Source organism: Vanessa cardui, chromosome 11 (assembly GCF_905220365.1).
Source record: "Vanessa cardui chromosome 11, ilVanCard2.1, whole genome shotgun sequence".
NCBI classification, from domain to species: Eukaryota; Metazoa; Arthropoda; class Insecta; order Lepidoptera; family Nymphalidae; genus Vanessa; species Vanessa cardui.
This window is the reverse complement of record NC_061133.1, coordinates 8,450,711-8,465,291: the sequence shown is the minus strand read 5'-3', so window position 1 is coordinate 8,465,291 and position 14,581 is coordinate 8,450,711. Positions and strand designations below refer to the sequence as shown.

Below are 14,581 nucleotides of genomic sequence, written 5' to 3'. Positions count from 1 at the left end.
CTCATAAAAAATTATGACATAAATATTTGTACATTTCGAATCGGTACTAATATTGGCATGGTCCGTTTGTATTCCAGAACGACATCCTGTCCCGCATGAGCAAGGTGTGCGGGCGGCGCGGCGGCGCGGGCGCGGCGTGGTGGCGGCTGGGCGAGGCGCTGGCGCGGCACGCGGACGGCGCGGCGGCGCTGCTGGCGGGCGCGCGCGCGGCGCCGGCGCGCCTGCTGCCCGCGCTGGCGCACGCCGCGCACCACCAGCGCCTCGCTTTCCTGCAGTCGCGTGAGTTGAGCGGCGCACTGTACTTACGATGTAGCACGTTACGATGAAGCACGTTACGATGAAGCACGTTACGATGAAGCACGTTACGATGAAGCACGTTACGATGAAGCATTAATACTATTTTTTAATAGTTCGTTTTAAAGAAGCTTTTCAATTTTCGTAGCTTGAAGCAAATTTAGAATTTAAAAAATTGTATTATAAAACGTAAATAACTATTAGTCAGTTTAATATAAACAGATTATTATTATTAGTATAGCTTATTAAAATTGGAATTATGTATGAAATTTAATGTTGAAAATAAATATATCTAAAATGTAAATCATAAAAAAGACATAACTTTACAAATTTGTAAAATAATTCCCTAAATCTTTCTTCAAAACAGCGGATCTTTTGGAACTTTTGTCGAGTAGCTTGCTCACCGGCGACACTTCGGAGATCGTGTCGGCGGCGAGGGCTGTGTGGGCGTTGGCGGCTAACAACCACAGGGTATTAATGTTGTTATATTTTATCATTAACAAACCGAACAAATCTGTCCTCTTTAATAAGCTACGATTAACACCCCAAGAATAGTAATTACCAAACGTCTTTTAAACTAGAAATATTACATATATCTTATTATAATATGATGGTGTAGTATGTGGGTTTATTAGATAATTTTGATATCTGAATATTTTGTAACGATAATGTCGTTATTTTGTAAAATAATTTATATTTTTCTCTTATTAGGCTAAATTAGTCCTTCGTAGCGCGGGTATGCCAGTAGCTGTGCAGTCGTCCCTACATCGCTTGCAAAAGAACGCCTCAGACGAGGCAACAAAGCGCGCCATCCAACTTCTTACTTATACGCAAACCGTCCTGCAAGCTACGTGATTAACATTAAGGAAATTATTTGGTCGATCATATACGAAGTTAATTTTAACATCTTTTTGTATTTTTTTTACGAATTTAATATGAAATATACATTTTTTTACCTTTATTTATATGTATGTACTGTAATTTAGAAAAGGGAATATTGTAAGTAGTTTTTTATACTTTCATATAAATTTAAATATTAAGATTGAATAAAATTGAAATAGCTGTTTTATTTACCCTCACAATTTCGTGACGAATGTTAATTTAATGTACGGATAAAGCATTATATGATTATGTAATGCATGTACCCAACATCCCAGCAGCGTGCTTGTGTATGTCAAAAGGAATAGAGGCATTTGTCCTTCAAATGTGAATTATGAACATTTTTTTTTTATATAAAGTACCATATTATAGTCCTTTCGAAGTATGAAATTAAAAAATAGCATAAAACAAGGTCCCTCTCAGCCGCTGATTGTATATCCGCTTACTTCTAGAATTCTATATATTCACTATTAGAAGAAACAATAATAATCGGAAAAATAATGTGTACATATATCGTTAATATATCGGGTTCAAAGCAGAACTATGGCGATGTTTTATTTTCAAAATACTGATATCGTACGCTTATGTAGCTAACACTGGGTTAACCTTAAGAGTCACATGAAAACAATGTACTAGAAAATTGTAGGTCTGCAATAACGTGTCTGTTTTATAAAGTTCATAGACAATAACTATTATTATGTATTATTTTCGCCCCGGGTTCGCACTCGTTTTAAGGAGGCGGTGAGGGTATTGGCTAGGTAGCTATCTGTTGTTTAAAGTAAGTTAGTAAACCTATATTTTTACTTGGAATTTTTACTTTATACCAAATTCAGTTCAGTGGTTTAAATTTAAGGTTATTTGCGATTCGATTTCGTAATCGTAAATTCGTTTACTAATCCTTACTCATGGTGGTTGGATAACAATAAAATTATGACGTCTGCATTTGGCCGTTAAACTTGTCCCTAAAACTTATATGATAAGTGGGCTAAATTTCATAATTCTCATTTATGACATACAAGGTATATATTTATACTTACAAAAAACAGTTATAAAATAAACAATCTAAGATTTCCGTCCTTTATTAGTTTCGTTTCGTTTGTTAGTGAAATGCGCCTGTGCGAAGCCGTGTCGAATCGCTAGTTTATGGCCACTAAAATATTGCTAAAACACTATGCTACATTATTATATAAAATATTTATAAAAATCTTGCATCATACTATATATTGTTATAATATATTGGGCTCAAAACTACTTTGCATCTTTTTATTACATACTTAAGTAGGACAACGTGGGCTTACGATATGCCTTTTTATGTAGCAATCTAAAACTCCTATGCCGTTAAATAGTTTTGTTTTAGTAAAGTGCTTTAAATATTTTTTACAACATACCTATCACCACTTATATGTCATTTATAAAAACTAGGATAATTTATCGTATGAGTTGAATTACAACTACAAAATATATTATTTACTTATATATATATTTGTAATACATTTACTTATCCATTACATACATACATACATAAATACATAGTATATTTTTATATGATTATAAAATATGACAAGTTAAATCAATTGGTTATAATTTTTAAATAAAGAAGGTAGACGCAACATATGTAATGATAGGAAGTGCGTCTCGGATGACCGTGACGGTTAATCGTCAACTTTGGCATGTTCCGATTATCTTGCCTTGTTCGATGCGATAAGCCAAACGACGTTCGCGTACATACCGGTCCGTACGACGATCGATGCGATTTTTACGAAGGGAAGCTTACATTACTCATTATCGCCATAAAGCGTGATAATTCGCGTTTGTCTGGCCGCCGGGCAAGCGTCAGTAAGATCGCGCCCCTGCCGCGGCACCCGCGCGCTGTCCTAGTGCAGTGTAGTACGCGTCCACGAAGTTGATCAATAAGGAACAATGAATCCGCGAGACGGTCGCGATCGGCGGACTGCCATCTGACCCTTAAAGTCGTGGGATTACGACGAAGCTGTATTGCGCCCTTCTCCGGTGACGGCTAATTGTGATTTGAATTAGAGATAATGTCGTCTCCGCGATTTCAATTTCCGCCAGAGAGTTATTCCGCCGTTTACACCAGCGATGTATCGAGTGTAAATGTGAGTATGTTTGTGGCCGAGAGTGGCGAGTGGCGACGTTATCGATACGCGACATGCGTGTGCGCGCCGTCAAGGCCACGACGGTACACAATAGTGCATTCAACTCCATTTGTCAAATATGCCAATAATAAATTAGTTCCTACGTGCATCGTTCAGTATTCAAAATAAAATATTTTGATCGAGTAATTTCAATAAAATAGTAAACTATTTCCACAACATGTTTATCACATGTATTTGTACAATGATATTTAAAACAATTTTCTTATTTCCATTATTTGTTGCGATAAGAAGTGTTACTAGTTCGTTACGACATTTTTGTATTAATAGTGAGGACACAACTCGGAAGCTACATATGCTTTGTTCTTTTGTTCAATCAAGGTTATGAGACGTAGATTGTGTCCATAAAGCTGGAATAGGGTGTAGATGTTTACATTATCGTATTTTGACTTAGCTGCTACAAACGCTTATAAATATCTGTTTTAACTAAAGCATATAATTATTGTCGTAATTATAACTATAGCAAATAGGTACGTACAATAATAAATAATAACGCTTAACGTGTTATGTCCCTATTGTATGTGTCACACGTGTAGGTACCTACGTAATATTATTGGATATGTACCAATGACTACTCAAGACATATATTTATTTAATTGTCTTAATGAATAATTTAATCATAAATTGATTTAAAATTGTATCTCTTTAATAGTAATCTTTAGTATTTACCTATGTGTATCGGTACGCAACATAATAAAATGAGTCCCATATTGTTGTATTACTTAAACATAACGCAATAAGATGAAAAATCAAAAGTCCCATAATTATAAAGTTATTAAGGTGTGAATAATTTCATATAAAGCTTCTCCAAATGTGATTTATATAAATTATATCATATACCTTATATTAAGCTAGCTTTCTTTCAATGTTACCTAATAAATACTGTAAAAGCTGCACAAATCATCAAAATGTCAATTTTAAATTAAAAGTTACTCAGAGAGCTTAGAAAAGTTTAACAAACTGAAGCTCGAGCCAAATGATATCGATACTATTTGATGTCAGAAGCTGTAATTAAAATGTTCTCGACTAAAAGACTAATTATTATCAATATAAATGTTACAAAGCCTATATAATAATGATGAAGGGTTTTTTTGAATGTTAATTGATAAAGCGTGCTTCGAAATAAGACTTACAAAGCTACAGAGATATTATAGATAGATGTTCTCAATTATCTGTTAATTGTATTGAAAAACAATAATCATTAAAAAAACAAGTTATTAAATAAAGTATTTTTTTACTTTGCTAATAATTTTGCTACATTTACTTATTTTATTGTTAAAGCGTCAAAACATTGCTTGTGTAAATTGTAAAAACAGTTTGAAGATTCGGTTTATTATTTTAAAACAGAAATAGAAAAACCTACAAAACTTATGATGCGTTGATAAACTCCTATCATAAAAATGTTTTTTAAAATAGACATCTGTAAAAGTATAAAACTTACTTTGAAGTCTTCTTTTTTGTTTAATTTATATAACGCGGTATGTGGATCTTCAAAGAACGGTATTGTTTTCTAATATTTATTCAAAAAAAAAACAACTTATGGTTTAGAGATTTTCTATAAATTACGTACAATGGTTTAAATTTTTTTGTAAAACTTACCGTATTCCTTTTGAGAAGGCTCCTGATTTAGTCTACTGAACAAAGTTGAGAAACTGAGCCTTACACAAAGCTAAACTGACTGAAACGAGTTATCTCAACAATTTAAAGCATTTTTCGCCTTCAGGCGAAATATAAATATTCAAATGGTGAAATATTAATATTCAAATGGTTTTTTTTCTCAATAGGTGAACTACAAATCGGTGAAAAATGAACCTGAGGAGGCAGTATCACCCGTTACGGGTGCCAGCTCGCCTCCGGTTTCACTTTTCAGCTGCTTTCATTGCGCTGTAAGTAGCTTTATTGTTATTTAAATACGATAGCCAAACATTTTCGATTATTATGTTACTTATTTAGATTGACATGCTGACTCAATTATCTTTTAATAATGAGATAAGATTTTGGTTAATTGGCCTTTGAATAAACTGGCTTTTATATAAATAGAAAAAAAAATATGTTTAACAAGATGGAATATTAATGTCACTATTGATATGATCATAAAAAAATAAGCTTCTTATAATTCCTCGAATTAGATTATATTAATCATACATTTAAGAAAAGCAATAATGCTCCCTATTTCTTTTCAGTTTTCAAACAGCATCAAAGTGATCGGAAAAGAGAAGAAAGCAAGGAAAACTAAGGTAAGAACGTCATAATTTCGTTTTATCATATTCGAATGAAATCAAAAAGTTTTTAATATACGATGACGCAAAACTTGCCATCATAACAAGAATTATTCAAAACGTTGTATGACGTTGAACTATTTTAATATAAATTTAGGATATAATTTGGAAACAAATTATATTTGTAAAATATTGAAATTTTTATGGTTTTTATGGCTTGTTCAAACAGGCGATATATTTTAAGTTAAAGTAAATAACTTTTGTAATAATTTTGTTAATTATTATTTATTACAAACTCATATTGCTGAATTAAACTTAACATAATTATCTAAGTTATATTCTGAAGATTGTGTTGTTTCTTAAATAGAGATAAATGTATAGTCAGTTATAGTTCGATCGGTAAGCAAAATAACTGACGGTATAGAATGTTGTCTTAAATTTTCGCGATTATTACACATTTAAATAAAACTAGTTATAACGGATTTTAATCGCGTATATTAATTATTGTGGACATCCCGACGTTTCGAGCACTTTACAGCGTTCGTTGACGGTATAGACCCATTCGGGCAGGCTGTAAGCACTTCAAGTGCTTTCGAAGGCATGGTGTGTTTCGCTCCCGATTTTCTAATCGGTCTACTACAAAGATTTTCTTGGCAGAAAACCGCAATGGCGTTTAATGGTTTCATTCTGTGACAATTCTACAGTTTTTTAAAACAACCCATTACACTAACCAGACTAGTATAATATAATGGTAGGAAATAACAAAATTAATATTTTATAAAAAATAAAACAACTCAAATTATTTCGTATATAGGTACTATTTAAAAATTGTAATCAATATGTAAAAACGTGATTGAAAGTTGGTATAACTCTAATCCATAAATAAATACCGAATCGAATCAGTAGGCGTTGTTTTTCTACCATTTACAAAGAAAAGATAAACAATATTTGAATTTAAAAAGTAGACGTCGACAAATCAATTGTAAATCGAGTAGGTAGAGTGTGTAGAGTGTTCTAGTCTCGAAGCTTTGTTGTCCTTTTGACTTTGAGGTTGAAAAATATATCAATATGTAAGAACTTCATATTATACATCTGACGGGAAATGTATGACTTTTTTATTAGAATTAATTCTGGAAAAATCCTGGATTATACTTACGAGTGCGAGCGGTGAGTGACCGGGCGACCGGCGACCGGCCACCGGCGCTGGCTGATCACGTTTTTTTCTTTAATAATCTTCTGAGATCGCTTCCTTTCTTTCATCTCTTCCATTTCACGTGATTGCATAAGTGATGATATCTCAAAAAATGTTTACCGTGGTAGTGTTGTGATATTGAATAATTTATATTATATAAAGGAAGGTGAAATGTTACATATGTAACAAAAATTTTGATAAATATGTAACTAAGAAGCTAGGTAGGTATATCAATAAGTTAACAACACATTTAGTATATTCTTAGTAATTAGTAATTATAATTATAAATAGAAAACGTGACTTGGCAATTGAATTATTAGTTACAAGAAATTTAAAATTGTTGATTGTCATGTAGTATTTTGTTCCTTATTAAATAGTTTTTTATCAATGATTAGGTTGGTGGTTTATTAAAGCATATTAATGTTACTATTGGCAAGTAATCTTATAATAAATTATTATATGAAATAACATTAAATGCTTAATTTGTACAGTATCTAAAACTAGTTACTGTACAAATCTTGACCGCGTGGAATGGTGGCAAGAATGCTAACAGCATTTCCCCGTTGCATCGCAATTCCGATCCTCTGTGCAAAAAACGAACCAGCCCTTCTGTTCAAGTGGAGGCAATGAGGTGAGGTGTGTAGGTGTATTTAATTTCTGTAATTTGCAAGTTAAATACTGAAATGGTACTTAAGATATTACAAAAAATTGAGAAGAATTTACATTATATTTCATATATTTTTGTTAATCTAACTGGTCCTTATGGTTATCTGTGCGACTTACTAATACTCTTACATTATACGTAATGTTTAGTTTCGTGTCTCAATTGTTTTTCACCATAATTCTTTTTAAATACACCCAAAGATGTTATGATGCAAATGTAGCAAGTAGTGTCTAAAGATTTTATAAGATTGCATATGATTTCAGAGCATTAGGCCGTGTATACAAAAACTCAACTTAATTATTCTAACATACTTAATAATATGTTAAACTTTTTATTGCATAACAGAAAAATGCTGTTACTTTTTAAGATTATGATAACTTATAAAAAGTTCTAGTGTAATTTATGAAATCAAAGTTATTCATATCGAAGACTAAAGCTTACGAGCTTTTACAGAAACACTAGTGAAAGCTCTGCCAACAATATGCGGGAAATTAAACTCATGTTTACACACAATGATTTCAAATTACATTTCTTCTTGCATATATATCTATATATATGTGTATTGCATAGTACTCAGTAGAAACATAATCCGAAAAAACAAATCTATCTTATTATAATTGTCAATGACTTGCGACGATTTTAAAAAGAAAAGGAAATATTCACAAACATTAATACTAAGTGGGCTCGGAGTCACGTGTATGTCGCTACTTTTTTTTAAATTAGTTTTGTCAGTGTTTTAATTTGCTATCACTTGCCGGGAACACGTGTTTGGGAAACTATGTCATACTTTATATTGTAAACACGGCTACATTTTGTCTGTTTGTTTTTTCTTAATTTAAACATGAAACTTTCACATTATTTCAGTTTAAAGTTTCAGCACCATGTTTTTATTTTGTATAATATTCAGTATTATAAATCTATATCCGTAGTTTAATGGAATAAAGAAAACATTCAGTAGTTTTATAGACATTACGAGATATTATTATATATATATATATATGTTACGTCCCTTGTGCCTATAGTTACACTGGCTAACTCACTCTTCAAACAGGGACATAACAATTTTTATACTGAATACTGCTTATTTTATAAGCTTTGATAATACTTACAATACTTATCATTATTTAAAAAAAAGTACTTCATATTATCCATTTATACTATATACTTATAAGGCAATGAGTACCAACTATTATAATAATTATAGTTTAAAAATTACGAAATTATAAAAAAAGTTTTTATAACATCGACAAGATGCACAAAAACTAATTTGTGAAATTAATATTTAGAGTCGTTTAATTCTCTCAATTGTTATTATATCCAATTAGTCAGACTAAAATGTCTTACTGATAAATAAAAATGATATTACATATTTATGGAGTTAGACAAACGTTCGTGGTAAAACAATATTAATATGCTTTTTCCGACGACACAGCTTAAGTGACTGGTAACTAATTATTATATTTATATTTTACGCGGGTAATCCGCTGAAGAAGTGAGACTCCCGCTGAAGCATTGTATTCCAACGACACAGACATGTCACGATATCTAATTAAGTTCCACGATGATAATATCGAAATTTAAAGTATTTACACAGACTGCATAGTGTTGGAGTTATAAAATTTTATTTAACCATTATTTTTATTGATAAATCTAGCTGCCCGTCCCAGCTTCGCACAAGACATAAGGTTTTTTAAAAAAAAAATTGTTTTTTTTATATATAAGTATATATTTTGATGCGTTTTTCTGGCATGTTTAACAATTGACGTTCTATTCGAACTTATTTACACAAAAACCTTACAAATGATACGCCTAAAACTTCCTCATAAATACCTCTGTCTATTAGTGAAAACCGCATGAAAATCCGAGCTTATCCCGAACACACAGAGAGACAGACGCGGCGGCTTTGTTTTATAATACATATGTAGTGATTACGCTACTTAATTGTCTTTACGTTACGATAATATATCTATAAATTTATCATGACGATATCGATGTGATATAATGTTGTTATGTACTCTGTTACGGTGGGCATTATGTCACCACGATACATAAATTTTGTATTCATATTCTATTATCTCTACATGAAAAACATAAAAAAAACTATGAATTTATTCGATTGTAAATCTCGCTAGAGTGTGATAATACTGTTGTGTAACTTTTCTATTTTTATGTAACTTTGTTACGTAAAATATGTTCCAACGTTCATGAAAAATCTACGGTAACTATTGAAAAATAAAGTACCATGCCTACCAAAATTGTTTCAAATTAGCTAGACTATATTAATCCTTTTAATAAAAGTAGGTAAGTAGCCTACTTTTATTAATATTTTTTTAAAAATTTTCCTAAATAACAATTCAATTATTTAAATAATTATAAGAAAACAAAACAATTAAACCTGATCTTTTGATTTTGATTATTTAAATAGGTATAAAAGTTAAAATTCCATTCTTCATTAGTAATTTATTTGTTTTGATTGTAAAGTTAATATATTATATAAATTCTTAAAGAAAAATATCGTAGTAAGTTGTTTTTTAAAGAAAATTAATGTGACTTTCAGAAAAAAAACAAAAAACAAATAGCAAAGTGTCATATGCTAACATATAGTCAGTATAAATTTAGAAAGAAGAAGAAAAGATTAAAAGAGAAGATTTTGATAAGGGACGAGATGAGATGAGCATGAGATTTATAAAGCAATACAGTTCGTGAAAGTTCAAGAATAAGTTCGATTCATAGATTTATAAATGGCATATAAATATTGTCAATTATACCTAAAATACGTATAATACGTAAATATACCCGCAAACATATTATATTATTTCTATAATACTTAAATTTAAACAAAATCACAGATAAAAAATCGATTTATTAAAACGTATTAAAATATTCTAACATATTAAAAACATGTTAGTTTTTTAAGCTAATAATGACGATTCAAACAATTAATAGCTATGACCAAAACGATAGGAAGTCGTCATATCCTCCGACAGGATAAGAATATGATTTGTTTTTCCGTTATAATAATAATAATTTATTCGGAAAGTGATACCCGGCCTTTAAACGTTTACCTTTGCCTTGTTACTGATCTACATTAACTGTAAATAAAATATTTATATTCAGAGAGTGAACTTCAAAAGTAATATCATTCTACCTGTAAAGTCACGTTGGGATAGATACTTTCAAAAACGTGATTTTCTAAATTTGAATTATCATTAATATGAATGAATGAAAGGTATTGTCGGACATTTGAATAATTATTACAAAGATAGGTTTACTGGTTAGGCGCTTAGTTTGAACAACGATAAAAACATATGTCGTACTATTCGATTTTATTTTTAATCATTTATTTTGTTTTAAACGAAGTATTTGTTTTTTTCCGTTTATTTCATCACAATGACATTTAAAAATATAAAAAAATAATACTACTTAAAGTGACCAAAATTAAGGAATATAAAAATTTAAAGCACAGAGGGATTTGTGCAGGCTCGCTTAAGTGTGTTTGACTCAAATACTAGTAAGTAATTCCTGGCAAACTAGCCTAGGTTATGAGTGGGCACCAGCCCTAGATATTGGCACTGTAATAAATACCATATATTGTTAACAAGTTACCAAACTTATAATTAAGACTTTATGTCCTTTGCGCCTGTAGTTTACACTTAACGATTGACCTTTCAAACGAGACCACAATAATAATAATTATCAGGGTTTCGCAATGGAAAATGTTGTAGAGTAGAAACCACCCTTGTTTCTACTTTCTACCCATCAGACTTGCACAAAGGCCTACCCCCTTGTAAACCTGACAACAATTACCACAAAGGTAAACCGCATTGACTGGCAAATGTGGACATTCATGGCGGACAAGCAACAATCTTATCAGATCATCAGAAAAATGAAAATTCAAAATCAGAATTTGTTGTTGTTGTAGTCTTGGGGGAAATTAGGAGATACAGACACAGGAGTGAACATGAAAATGTTTCATTATTTTCGAATTAACTAGACTGTAAGTCATACATTTTACTATATAGAAAAATATTAGTTTTATTGCCGAGTTATTTTTACATAAAATAAGAGGATTGTGCTTAGAAAATATTATTAATAGTAGGTTTGTAGACAAAGTAATCAAGTCATTAAAAAAACCGTACCGTTTTGATATTAAATGGTATTTATAATAAATTAGAAAACTTAATATATTTTAACAAGTTTAATTTTTTTATTTAATAAATATTGGACATAACGGATATTTAAATGATATAATTATCTAGCCAGGTTTCATTGACCAATGTCTTAATCCTTTTCCGGGTGAATCCAACGAGACGTCAACAATAAACTCATCAGTAATTCAGGATTATAGGATATCAGTGCATACATTTTGTATCAACCACATTTAAATTAAAATATTCTGCATGATAGTTAAGGTTAAACAATTCCACGTGTTTTGCATGTTGCTAAACTGCCGAAATAGGATTCCTAACTTAATTATTTATTTATAAATTCTCGTCGTTATTCCGTCTTCAGCTCATAGATTATCAATAGAATGAACAAATTGAAAACAAAGTATTCAATATTCATTTTCTGCAACGCCATAATATTTTGTATTTTAAACGTTAACTTGTTTGTGAGTTCATTGTTGAAGCTTTTACTGAAATAAAGCTCACGAACCGAGTCACCCCCTTTTGGCACCCTATTCGGCTTGAAAATATTTATTTGGATTTATAGCATACCTAAAAATTTCATTTTCGCAAATTAATGTGAGCTTATTTTTTTACATTTTAATTAAAATGTTGTGGGTCGTTAAATACTCATTTTAAATAAAGTATTGTATTGAAAAAAAAAATGAGAAACTCAGTAAATTGATTTATTTTAAGATCATTTTTGTATTTAAATTCTTCACTTCTTTTTATTTTATTTATTAAATTGTATCGTGCTTAATGCTCGAAGAAAGCATTGTAAGGTAACTTGCATGTGCCGAATAAAATCCTGCCACACGTGTGTGGGTATAGGAGTGGTTTCGTGGAATAAGATCCAAACCTTCTGTTTATAGGAATCCTTTATTTAAACTGGGTATGTAACATCCTTTGAAAACCATGGTGTCGTACGAGGTGACCATATAAATGATGTGCTAGATGAAACAAAATAAAATAACAAATGAATAAGTTTTCACTGCTATAATTTAAAACACATCTAGTTATTCAAATATTTTTTTCAATAAATATAATATTTATGTATTTATACGCATATTAACTGATTATGGACATAACACTATTGACGTATTTTATGTTAATTCACAAGTAAAATGTTTTTTAAAAACTCGCTTTTTAGCACAACGAATAACTTAAACCTTGTAATATGAGTGCGCTACGAACAGCGAGGAAGCAGACGGATCGGCTATGTAGGGCTATTTCGGCTCAGATAAGCAGGCAGGAGGCGAGCCGATGCTGGCAGAGGTCAGTATTGACGTCAATGAGTCACGTGATCGCGTGCCGATACCTACGAGCGCGGAATCGCTGATGCCTTGAGCGTTGATCGCTGACAATGCTATGCGATGCGCGGCCGCACCGCACGCCGCCTCGCATCTCGCGCCTCTACACCGGCGTCTGCGCAAACTTTACATATAAACTAAGCGCCACACATGATAATTATATTAAATCAAAACAAACATAACTCCTCGTTAGTTAAACAGGCGATAAAAACATTCATAGCTACATTTATACATAGTTGTAATTTGTTGCACCCGTACACACACTTGATAAGAATTAACATTAAATTCGTTATATAATTTTAAAATTCCGCACGTTAAATAATTTATATTTTCACTTCGTTTCAAGTTATATTAAAGCATATATATATTCAGTTGTGTATGACAAATAAGTTTTTACTTTCAAAGGCGTGGTCAAGGCCAATTTGGCAAGATCGAAAAAAATAATATTTCTGATCACTTAAAAAAAAGCTATTGCCAATATCGATATCGATTTTAGATTTATTTAGTTGTGATTGGTTAGAGAGACGAAATAAGAAAACAAATAAAACAATCATGACTTACGTTGTTTTCTCAACCCTTTACTTAGAAATTCTTGCGAAGCTACATGCCGGAATATGCTATATTAGCGGAATAAGCTAAATCACGATTGATTCGGTTTATAGTTTTTAAGTAGAAACTGTTTAATAAAATTGTTATTTATCTCATCAAAAACAATGGAAATCTTTACTGGATTAGACAACATAACAGTGTATCTTTTGTATATTTGAATCTGTGGTGGTAAAATCAGAATTTATTGAAGATTCGAATAAAAAAAGTTACTATTTATGGTGTTGCGATATAAAAAAAATTAATAAAATAATCGCCTCGAAATGCAATATTTATGTTTAAGTAAGCAAAATTTGTTGCAATCGTTCGTACAGCTTCCAGAGAGTTACAAAAATTTGTCAGGCGCTTGGTGTAATTTAGTAAATATGGTCTATTGATATTATATATTACACAATGTAATGAAAATTGATTTTAAGTTTTCTAGAAAGCGATTTTAAAAAAGGAAATATTTTACTTTTGTTTCCTTAGAACTAAGTTATTTATGAACCGATTTGGAAAATTCTTTAAATTTGAAAAAATATCATATAATTTTTCTATCTTACGTTTGTTTTCGAATCAAATCATATGTTTACTATAAGGTTTTTTCTAAAATTATATTTGAATTATCAATTATGTAAGACTATAATGTTTTTTCAATTCTATGACAATAACAAAACTGTTATTGGAAAATACGTCTTTTCAGAATAAAAATGTGGGTTTTTCTGTACAAACAAATGGTATTGTTTTCAAATAATTTGTTCGTTCTTGTGCGTAGTTTGAGTTTAACATAAGTTACAAAAAATATAATATATCACAATATATATAATAGCTATACGAGAAGCACGCGATATGAATGATTTTAGGATATAGCATCAGTGTTTAAATTATGAGTTTAAATATTTATTTAATTGTAATTTTGCCGTATCAATAAACTTGGCAACTAACAGTTATATCTTTAAGCATATTACATCGATGTTCTCCCTGTTAAAACCTCTACACCAAAGTACTAGCAATAAGTAGTGAAATGTTTAGAAGCAAATAAAATGACGGTTTGGCAGGTACCAAAACGAATTGATCTAATCCTACTACCAATTGAAG

General features: G+C 30.8%; 2 protein-coding genes across 2 annotated transcripts in view; both read left to right on the top strand.

Moving 5' to 3' along the window:
* Positions 1 to 1,345, top strand: part of LOC124533573 (rotatin-like) — a 32,848-nt gene extending 31,503 nt beyond the window's left edge. The window contains 3 exon segments of the mRNA XM_047108944.1: positions 78 to 279; positions 662 to 765; positions 1,006 to 1,345. Coding sequence (XP_046964900.1) covers positions 78 to 279; positions 662 to 765; positions 1,006 to 1,149 — 450 coding nt within the window. The 3' untranslated portion in view covers positions 1,150 to 1,345.
* A 1,591-nt stretch (positions 1,346 to 2,936) lies between these two features.
* Positions 2,937 to 14,581, top strand: part of LOC124533585 (inositol-trisphosphate 3-kinase homolog) — a 70,278-nt gene continuing 58,633 nt past the window's right edge. The window contains exons 1-3 of the mRNA XM_047108960.1: positions 2,937 to 3,290; positions 5,132 to 5,233; positions 5,531 to 5,584. Coding sequence (XP_046964916.1) covers positions 3,216 to 3,290; positions 5,132 to 5,233; positions 5,531 to 5,584 — 231 coding nt within the window. The 5' untranslated portion in view covers positions 2,937 to 3,215. The remainder of the gene's footprint in view (positions 3,291 to 5,131; positions 5,234 to 5,530; positions 5,585 to 14,581) is intronic.